An 11,484-nucleotide genomic window follows, 5' to 3' on the forward strand; every position below is an offset into this window, starting at 1 on the left:
CAATGTCTTAATCATCTGTACCCTCTTGGCTCACTGCTGTTTCCTCAACTTTTGATATCTGGTATATAAACCCTTTTTAAGATCCTTTCTGCTGAGTAAAATACCCAAGGCTACATCTGATATTTGACAGGATAATCCCAGTGGTATTTTCCATAGACTCCTTAACTCTCTTGGGCACTGTACAATTCATGTTTCCTTTTAATATTGGAGGGATGATTTAATTGATTTTTCATTCAGCCTTCCGTCACTGACCTCTTTGTCAGACTTCATTCCTTGCACTGTTTCCAAATTACATTTTCTTTCTTTTTTTTTGGTGACGGTTCTTTTTTTTTGTTTTTTTCTTAATTTAGAATGGGACAAATGCACTTGGGGGTGCAGGGAGATATACACCCACTCCCTGGGTCAGTCTGGCTCACTGAGGACTATGTTCATGCGCATGCAATGCTGATAGAGGTGTGTTCTGTATCTGGTCATGCAGGCACTGAAAGAGGAATCTTGAGCACTTCAGTGTGCAACTTACTCTGTGCTTTTTCTTGTATCAACTTTTACCACAGAATGATAGAATAGTTTGGGTTGGAAGGTGACCCTAAAGATCACCAAGTTTCACAAACAGATCGGAAGGGACACCTTCCACTAGACCAGGGTGCCCAAAGCCCCATCCAACCTGGCCTTGAACACTTCTGGGGATGGGGCAGCCACAGGTTCTCAGGGCAACCTGTTCCAGTGCCTCACCACTCTCATAGTGAAGAATTTCTAATTCTAATACCTAATCTAAATATCTCCTCTTTTAGTTAAAAACAATTCCCCCTTGTCCTATCACTTCATGCCTTTGTAAAAAAGCCCCTCTTTCCAGCTCTCTTCTAGGCTTCCTTTAGATACTGGAAGATGGTTTTAAGGTCTCCCTGAAGCCTTCTCTTCACCAGGTTTGAACAACCCCAACTCTCTCAGCTTGTCTTCAGAGGAAAGGTACTCCAGTCCTCTGATTATCATCTTTGCCATTGTCTGCACCCACTCTAACAGATTTATGTGCTCTTTGTGCAGGGGGCCCTAGAGCTGTATGCAGTGCTCCAGGTGGGGTCTCATGAGAGTGGAGTTCAGGGGCAGAATCACCTCCCTCGGCCTGCTGGCCATGCTGGGTTTGATGCAGCCCAGGATACAGTTGCCTTTCTGGGTTGGAAGTGCACGTTACCAGGTCATGTCCAGCCTTTCAACCGCCAACACCCCCAAGTCCTTCTCCTCAGGGTTGCTCTCTGACCATTCTCAGTGCAGTCTCTGTGCTTAGGATTGTCCCAACGCAGGTACAGGACCTTCTGCTGGCCTTGTTGAACTTCATGAGGTTTGCACAGGCACAGTCCTTTGGTAAAGGAAGTTTCTGGGAAGATACAGTGTTGGCAGAAGCCGTGCTTATGAAGGCTTCAATGAAAAGTCTAGTCAGTGCCTGATCAGTGCCAGCTACACTGATTTATTTTGCTTGTCTGGCCCTCTGCATATTAAGCTGATGAGCTCTGATCTTGTCCTTTTTGCCTATCTTGGGATATATGGGAGTCATTTTTTTACAGTGCCACAGGCTCCTTCCCTGGGCTCTTGCTGTCAGCTGACAATGTAGGAAGAAGCAGCATCTGCCATGAGCAGATCCAGGGCTGTTAGGTTTTATCATCATCTTATCGTCATAATCTTCATCATACTTACATCTGGTTAACATTTAACTTCAAGTATAAGGCTTCCAAGACTTGTTACTCCAAGTGCTTAAAACATGCTTTTGTATACTGTCAATGTTTAGTGCTGAATGCTGTGCTTTGGGAATATATTCTTTCCACAAAGGTTTGATGTCAGAGCCTTGAACTGATTATATTTTGATCCTCTTACATGTATCGCATCAGACAATGATTTTGAAATCCCACAATATTAAGTAAGTCTTCAAATGTCTGTAAGCAGATGCAAATAAAGACAGCCTGGAAAGTATTTGTTGTTAATTCAAACATAGTGCTGTTCAAATACACCAATAGAATGTCACAATTACTTAAACATTAAAAACCTTTAGTATTTCTAGTAAATCTTGTTTTGTAGGATTTCATAGGTGAAGTTTGTTTTAAGTGGTATTAAATAAAAACAGAAAGTCGGTGATTTGCAAAGCAAACCCATGAACTAGAATACAATTATTCCACCTAAGTTTAATTTCACGCCCATAAACACATGCATGATCACAACTTCCTCTTGATGTATCTTCGTTTTTGTTGACATGAAAAAATAAAATTACCGGTAGATATTAGAATTTGTTTGAAGCTGCATTGGAGCTACCAATTTACCAGAATTAACTTAACATAAAAAATTAAATAGAGAGTCAGAGTTCAAATCGTCTCAAGTTATCAGGATCTAAAGAGTGTTATAAAGAAATACCTGTTCCAATTGGGAAATAATTGCTTTCTGCACTTAACTTTTCTAATCTCTCAATTTTGTGTTGCACATGGAGCATATAGACATATGTATATGACAGTTATTTTTGTTTAAAACTGATGTATACATATGGGTTTTTTAAAACAGCAAAATTCAAACCTAGCAAGAAAACGTTAATGTTTATGCATTATTTAGTGCCAGTATTGCCAAGAAGTCTGCCCACACAGAGTCCCAACAGATGCTAAACAGATAGAAAGGCTGCCAAAAGCTGAAAGCATTGCAGTCTCCATCTCACATTCAGTGTCATTTAAATTCAGGTGTTAATCTCTGCCTGGCTTATTGAAATCTACCAAACTGAGAAAAGGAGATCACATTTTGGTGAGGCTTCAGACTCCCAAAATCTTTTATTTTGTCATGTATGTTAGCTAATTTCCGTTAAGTTCTAGTTTGTAGTGTTACTTAAATTTGGTTAAGTAAGAATAACCAGTTTTAAAGAAATCCTGAAAAGATAAGTCTTTGCCTTTGCTTTGTTTATGGATATATTGTGTACTGGCTTATGTGCCAGAGGTCTGTAGGGGCTTCAGAACTCATGAAAGACTTAAGGATGATTAAGATAAAATGTATGTCCACATAAAATTAATATGAAAGATGGATGTGTGTTCTGCACTTTCATTTGACAGTAGTGGTAATGTGCTGGTTTAAATTCACTGAACATACTGATAATTTAAACTCTTTATCAAAGACTTTAAAAACTGTTTACTGTGCAAAACTGTTACATGAGTAAAATATATAGGAATATTAGAACTTTTATTCCCCCTAAATAATAAATCACATATAATATTTTCTGCTTAGTGAACTGTAGAAAACATTGAAGATCTAATAAGGGTTAATACAAATATTCTTTTATAAATCATCCTAAACTGGGATGCAGAAGTTCAATAAAAATTAATCTCTTGTTAATGTTTAAGTAAATGGTTATAATGATAGGGTTAAAACTCAGCACAGACTTTTAAAAATTTGTTTTTCCACTTTCACTTTAGATGGGAACTGTTATAAAATATACCTCATGCCCCTCAGGAGCAAGTTGTTACCCTCATTCAAGCAGAACTTTACTGAGGATAACTGAGTGTTTCACAGCTGGGTGTGAAAAGGCTGAGGTGTCCAATCAGGTCCCATGGAAGTATTTTTTTCTCGTTTGGTTCAATATCCCCTTAATCAATCCTTTGCTATTTAGGATGTCTTAATTTCTCCGTGCTTTCTTACGTGTCTCAGGGGCCTGTGACTCCTGAAGGCTTACCAGTTAAGTCCAAGACAAAGAAGGCTTTTAGTACCTTGGCCACCTCGGTGTCCTTTGTCATCAGTGGGTCCCAGTTTTTTTCCCAGTGTGTTGCTGTTGATAGGCCTGTAGAGGTCCTTCCTGTTGCCTTTTCCTTTCCTCACCAGATTCAGCTCCAGATGGGCTTTGGCTTACCTAACAGGCAATTTAAAAAAGATTAAGGTTTTCCTCTTTGGCTAGTGACTTAAAATTCCTGAAGACTGAAATGCAGTTAGTTGTAGTTGAAATAAGAGAATGTCTGTTCCTGAGGATCAGCTTCCCCTATTTATGAAGGAAATTTTTAGCAGCTTTAGTTTTTTCCCTGTGAGAAAAGCTTTGTGCATCCTTGGAGTTCCTGTATCAGATAAAGGTGAAAGCACATTGTAAACTGGATAAAACTGATAATGAGAAATACTTTTTTCAGATGGTTCTAGCAAATTGAAAAAGAGAAAATGTAAAGCCAAGTCCCACTTTCTTAAATCTCAGTATTATAGTTGCCAATGGCATCACCTTTAGCAATTACAGTTAGAGATGTAAAATGCTAATGGCATGTTACCCTGAAGGTGTTTTGCAGATCATGCCCTAGAAGCAGGGATTTAAGAGGTAATAGAGGCACTTGACAACACTTAATGAAAGCAGTAGCTTGAAAATCACACATTTCCAGGCTTTTAAGTGTGGTATAGTAAGGCTTTCAAAATCCAAGAGAGGCTCACTAAGGCGTTGTTTTTGCATTCATGTTCTTGTGAATGGAAATGAGCTCCTTTGCCTGTCTTGTAGGAGTGTTAGCCAAGAGGCGAGTGTTGAAAGAAACAACAGCAAGTTCAAGCAGTGGTGAATACAGAAGTAGTAGGACTTGTTAGATTCAACGGGGAACTTGGACTCCATGGCCTGTTTTGCAAGAATGTATAAATATTAAAGAATCCTTAAAACGACGTAATGGAACAACTAGCCAGAAGGGTGTCCTCCTGGATTTGATTTCACAGCAAATGCAAAACCTGAATTTTATTTGAGGTTTGAAAATCTTATGATGAATGCTGTGCTTTGAGCACAGCTGGGGTGATCTATGGCTTTGATTTCAATCTGTAACAGACAGAACTTCACTGGGTTGTGCTGCAGTTTTGAATTTTTGAGGTTTCAAATGCAAGTCATTAGCTTTTTCCAGACCTTCACTTAAATCTTTTAGTCGATACAATTTTTCTCCCAGCTGTTCATTGAGACATTTCAGATAAATAATAATGAACCAAAACAAAGCGACCTCACAACCTGCTAAATAAGGTTCAAATAAATGAAAGTTCTAATTTCAGTTCAGTTCTGCTTGCCTACTTCAATGTTGTAGCTTTCAAATCAATGTAGTACTTTTGAGAGAAAACAAAGTTAACAAGATAGTAGTTTCTCAAACTAGGTAGGGATAATTAGGCTGTGCCTTGAAGGGATTGTAATAGTTGGGTTTTATCAGGGTTTTTCTGGTTTTAAATAGTATATCTGTGCAAAGTTAATATAATCTCTATTTTGCATATTGCTCCTAATTTAAGTCATGCCAAAGCAAAGAAAGCATGTGAAGCACTGCTTGCATCTCAACTGGAAGGTTTATTAATTGTAACTGGAGTTAGAAGCTGCTTCTCTGTTTGGTAGCACAAAGACCAAAACATGTCAATGGTATTAGTCATTCTTACTTCCCTCACAATTAATTTGCAATAATTTTCAACAGTTAATGAAGGAGCTGAGTGACCCATAAGTGCATTGCCACTGAAGATACGGATGGCTAGGTGTTACTTTGGGGGTGGTAACTTAGGGCGGATGAAATGAGACAGCCAGTGAAGGTTCATCCTCTCTGACTGTCAGCATACTAGTAGCTGAAGTGTGCCTAGAACTGTGCTCTGTCCCTGAGCCCAGCTGTCATGGGGAAGCTTGTGTCCATGCTAATGAGCTCTCCTAGTCTGTATGCAAGGTGGAGATATGGAACTGCCACCTGGAAATGGATCATAGAGGGGTTTCATTCAAAAGGAGTCCTGGGGATTGCTTAGAAAGAGGCTAGCTGGGCCAGACCAAAACCTTCCCAGACACCTTTTAACAATTTAAAAACATGCACACTACCAGTGGTTGGGAACGATCCCTAGATGCATTTAATGTACAAGTAATGATATAGCTTCAATCTCTTTAGGGATGCTGACAATGTCTTGTTTTTCAATAACTCAAATTAAAAATTTAAGAAATTCAACATCTCTTTGCTCTATGAGCATGAAATGTTGCATATACTCCTCAACTTGTATGTGTGTTGAGCACTAATGCCTATTGATGGCCAAATCTTTCCTGACAGTTTGTCAGGAACCCACGCTGCAATACAAATCTGATGGCCTGGTGCAGACAAGACATAAGATCTGTTTTGGCCTGATGCCAAGAGAAATGTCAGAAAAAAAATGTATTCCAGGGAATAAGCACACATCATTCTTGAATCGGAAGCTGCTAGTTGGAGCACCAAGCATATTTTGCAGGAAGCCAAAGTAAATTCATTGTGGCTTTCAGTTTACATTGCACAACAATAAAAGCTCATATAAATGCAAGATTTTTATGGCGATGATGGTCTTGAAAATGCAGCTACAATTCAGGATTGATGCCACGCGTATGATTACATTGTTATGGCTTCTCCCATTGAGAATGAGAATGATGTGTTCTTGAGAAATAGTCTGATTTCCATGTGCAGAGCCACACGTGTCATGCATTGAGCTGTCTCTGTTCACTGCATCCAGTTTCTCCTGGAGTCTCTTCTGTAACCATCTGACTAGCAGTATAAGATATGTGGTGAATATCAGAACCTGTTTTCCCACTTTCTAATAAGAGCAAACATACTTTTAACAAAAGGTGATCTGGGAACTACCTCAATATACTAGTAAAAGTGTACTTCATTTCAAGTTTGACTTTCAAATGAAGAATATACTGTTGTGTCTTATTAAAGTAAGGCATTTGTAGCACATTAAAGCTAATAGTACAGTATAATTTCTCATGTTTGTTCTATGGCAAAGTTCTAAAGTGTTTCTTTCAGATATTAGTTTTGAAGCTATCTCAGTGCCTAAAAGTTTACCATGTTTCTTTCTTCCTATTTTCAGCTGTGGGACCTACTGCAGAAGTTGCAGTTCATCATGACATACATTGCTCCCTGGCAGATTGCCTGGGGATCATCGTTCCATGTTTTTGCTCAGCTCTTTGCAATACCTCATATCCTTTATAAATTTGTTCTTTATTCTTAAATTTTGCTTTGTGTATGTAATATATTTACAGTGTTTGAACAAGGTATGAAATTCCTAGGTAACTTATTTTAATATGTGAAAATACTCTGAACATCTTCTGAGAAACAGTTTTCTCTCTTTTTTGGCCACATAGGATTTGAAACTGGGAAACTGAACTCTGACTCAAGCTAGTGTGTTTATGCTTGCTCACTTCCCACACAGCTACATTCTGCAGATCACTTACTTCCTAGGCCCTGACTTTTGAGGAATCCAGAAAGAAATGTTGTGACTGACATATTAACACCAACTTGGGTGGACTTTTACTACATAGGTAGTTTTGTGAAATGCTGGACATATGTCTGACTGAGCTCTGAAATATTAGTTCTGTTCTCAGTTGCTTCTAGTTGGTATCTCAGATACAAATTCATTTTGGTGAGCTGATTTCTGCTGCAAATGTCCTGGGTTTGATGGGCTTTTTTAAAAAATTTAATTTCAGAAGCAACTGAATTTTAACAATTTAATGTAAATTTTCCATTATGGTGCTAAGAAGCATTCTCCTTTTCACTCTGTTTTATGAGTAACAATGTATTTCATTAACACTGAAGCAGTGTGTTTTGGTGCCTGTTGCAGGGCTGACTTTGTAGATATGGGGAGTAAACCACCGAGTTCAATGACCCGCAAATGTCTGTAGAGTTAAAAAATATATATTGAATTTTTGGAGAAAAAATTCTTCAGCTTAAAGTCAAATTCAGTTAGAAACTTGATTTAATAGAGGAAAAAATAATATTAAATAAAACACTTTAACTGAACATATTTACCTTTATTGACATCTAGAGCATTTTCAGAGGCTAACTTTTCATTTCTTCCTTCCCTCCTAACCAAAGTTCTTTGGAAGAAGAGTTGGGAAAATGGTTTTAGTTCAGATCTACTAAAGAGTTTACTTTGTGCCATTTGTTAGACATACACATTAAAGTCTTTGTTCCTTTCATCCCACAGGGTTTGTTGGTTTTCTTTCCCTTGAGTGATTTCTTCCCTCTGCTCTTTGCTGTGAATCATATGCAACATTGATTAACAATGCTTATGTTTTTTAGATAGAAAGAATAAATGAGAGTCTCAGACAGAGGAAAGTGCACACAGAATAACTCCCAGAGGGAAAGCTTTAGATTGTCTACTTATGGAAGGAAAGCATTATAAAAACAGTGATCTGTGTAAGCATTCTGGGTGATTCGTAGCAAATCATTCCAGAATTTCACAATAAAATATATTTTAATCTCTGTTGTAGGTGTAAATTGCAGGAGAAGTGTATATGAAGTTATTTAGCAAAACATTCAAGAACTAATATTATGTTGCAACAAGTTTCTCTTTGGTCACAAATATTTTGTTCAATGATAACTTTACTCTTGATAAAAGTACCAGTTTAGCTTTGCAAAATGGAAAGTAGTTTAAAGCAGAGTTTTGTATGTTTACATAATTATTGCTAAAGTGATCCAGCCTGGCTTTCTATTATTCATATTTATAGTATGCTTTGTAAATGCAAATCTGTCTTCTAAGGCAATGGTGCAATTAAGATACTGGTTAGATGCTGAAGTTATGATTCCCCCAACAACAATAACTCTGCCTTTTTGCACAGTATTTTTATTTGTTGTTGCCATAACCCTGCAAACAGTAGTGATGAATGCAAGTTCCAGTTTGCAGAGGCACTAAGCCTGCTATTTCTTTGCAGAGTTAATTATTTGTGGCTCTTAATTGCCTCAATCACATCTACAAATGGGATGTAAATTTTAAATTTCAAAGTGCTTTGGTGAACTTTTGCGGTAGAGCTCAGTGATAGGAGTAGTTCAGCATGCTTTAATGTATTTGATTCCAGCGTGCAGGGCATGAAGAGCAACACATGTGGAGCTTTGCCTGGTGGAGGTTGTGAAGTCTTCACCATTAGAGATCTTCAGGAACTTAGAGAGTCAGGAGTCATATAGGTTTAACTGATCCTGCTTGTGACTTGTGGGTGGACTAGATGACCCCTTGAAATCCCTCTTAATCTCAGAAGACCAGAAATGGGAATGGGCTTCTGGTTTGAGGAGACATCTGTGACTTCATTTTCCAGTGTTTAAATGGGTAAGATGAGGTTATGCATTTATAAATATCAGCACACTGAAAAAAGTCAGTGTAGTTTGTAGCCAAAGGACAATTTTACCTAAGAAATGAATAGTGAAATTGGAAGAAACAAAGTAGTTTGTAGTTAAGATTATCCCATTTAGGAGAGTTTCTGCTTTGGTTGTTTCAGTGTTACAGCTCTGACACAAGAAAATGAAGCCTTGTGACACTCGTTTTTCCCATCCTCTAGGTGATCATGTGTGTGGAAGGTACTATGGTAATTGCAATTAAACATGTGGGGTTTGGGAATGCCTAACTGTATAGTTTTATGTTAAAAGAAGGGGATAGAAGATTTTGAAAATGTCAGTGTTTCAATTACCTGTTTTGAAGTTGGCTTGAATTTAAACAGATTTGTAAATTATAAGAATTAATGCTCAGGTACAATGTTTTATTTCATGAGGAAGAGTTTTTAGTTCAGGGGTTTTTTAATCAAAACTTGATTTTGGCCATCTTAAAAAGAAAATCTATTATTCACAAAGAAACAAGTTCTGCCTCTACACAGTATAACCTCACAAAGATGTTACACAGGAACTCTAGCTTGGGACATAGAATGAGAAAGTATGCCTGTAAGTTTTTGATACTTCATTTCTGTTTTTTTTACTTAGACATGATTAAAGCATTGGTATTAAAAACAAAATTGCCTAATAACAACAAATTGGATACACTCAAATAAAAACCAACCCTGATGACAGATAATTTGCCACTGCACATATCAACTGTATGTAAGGGAGTCAGGTGCAGTTACTTGCTCTCATGACATGCTTACAGATATGAAACATTTAGATAAAATCACTCTTCACAAGTCAAATGGGAAATGTCTTCCACTGTCTGTTTAGTAGAGCATTATGTCTGTTAGGGAAAAAAACCTGTTGCTACTGATTATGTCTTAGACAGAAACTGTTCACAGTGGAGTGCAAAATGTCTTAACTCATGATGGTGGCAATTTTTAAATTAATTATGATATTAGAACCCACTTAAAAAAACTTGATTTGCTGTCCTTATTTGTCCTCTTTGTTCTCTTTTCCTTTCTTCAGCTCCCATGCCTCCTTCCCTTATCTGACACTTGTAAATACTTGTTCATCTTTCACAGCCAGTACTAGTTATATCTACAGTGTTACGTGACAGTCTAAGTTTTTTTTATGCACTTGCTTCCTGCTCTGTGCTCTCTATCACTTTTTTTTAACTTTAGACTCTGAGGGCAGCTCATTTTTCAGCCTCTCTAATGCACAAAGACACTGTTCCAGACCACTCTTTTTTAGTTAGCTGGAGGGACTTGAGAGAGATCTTTTGGCAAGTGTTTGTTTTTAGATTTTGCAAATGGCTTTGAAAGCATGGCTAGCTAGCCTTTTTATAGAACTGCCTTACCAAGGATGATGCTGCGTGTATGAAAATGCTTTTTTGTGAAGTTTCAGAGACTGTGGAACACACATACAATATTTTAGTATGATAGGGTAAGCTAAAAGATTGTGGTTACTGGGTAATTTGACCTGAAGTTTAGTTTGAGATGCCCTTGATCACTCTACTTTGATAGTGGCTCCTTAGTTCATGGGTTATTTACTTTGCATCTTCCTCCCAAGAGAGGTGTAAGGGAGAATAACTGGTCTCTTGTGCCATCTTGGGAGTCTTTTTCTTTACATTTTATGGATGTGGTATGAATTAATGAAGAATTTAAGCCTAACATTTCATTTGCTTGCATTTATTTAAATGTGTTCCTTTTAACTTGTATCTTATTCAGTGTCCTGATCCATCTCCTAACTTGCTTTCCAGCAGTCTGAAATATGGGTTTAAATTTAAGCTATGGATTCAGGCATTTATTATGATATTTATGTGTGATATTTTCCATTCCTCTGTCTTCACCTTCTCATTTCATATATATTTCCAAAAGTATGAAATGCTAAATGCTTTTTATTTTTGGTCAGCATGGAATATTAAATTGTCAGTAAGAATTAATGTGAAAGCATGACTTTAAGCCAGCAGGTTGAATTATAGACGTGTAGTTTCTCCACATTCTAAGCCATTCCAAAATATGCGGATACTCACGGAATAGAATACTGGACACAGTGAGAGAAAGACTCCAGTGCAGAGAAAGAAGGATTTCCAAGACAGTGATTTTTTTCTTCGTGTGTGTGTGTGTCTGTGTGTGTGTTTTAAATTGTGCTTTGGACTCTGGAAAGGCACTTCTGTGTTATAGAAGGATTGCTAGTTAACAGGAAGAGGATGCTTACTGCACTGCCTATGCTCAGAACCTGTCCTTGGGCAGAGATTAGACAGGGTCACCCCAATCACAGTGTGCTCCATTCAGACATGTCTCCTCTGTTGCAACTGTGTCGCATTGAAAAGCCACCAATTACATGCTGGTCGTGGGTGATTTGGCACTGCCTGCCTTCTTTCCTTTCCCTA

At 37.7% G+C, this 11,484-nt stretch overlaps 1 protein-coding gene across 1 annotated transcript in view; it reads left to right on the forward strand.

The window, feature by feature from the left end:
* PCNXL2 (pecanex-like 2 (Drosophila)) overlaps positions 1–11,484 on the forward strand; it is a gene marked incomplete at its 5' end in the record, with an annotated part of 148,871 nt that overhangs the window by 82,740 nt on the left and 54,647 nt on the right. The window contains one exon of the mRNA XM_009082871.1: positions 6,814–6,924. Within this exon, the coding sequence (XP_009081119.1) occupies positions 6,814–6,924 (111 nt within the window). The remainder of the gene's footprint in view (positions 1–6,813; positions 6,925–11,484) is intronic.

The sequence above is a fragment of the Acanthisitta chloris genome, unplaced genomic scaffold, assembly GCF_000695815.1.
Source record: "Acanthisitta chloris isolate BGI_N310 unplaced genomic scaffold, ASM69581v1 scaffold4899, whole genome shotgun sequence".
NCBI lineage: Eukaryota > Metazoa > Chordata > Aves > Passeriformes > Acanthisittidae > Acanthisitta > Acanthisitta chloris.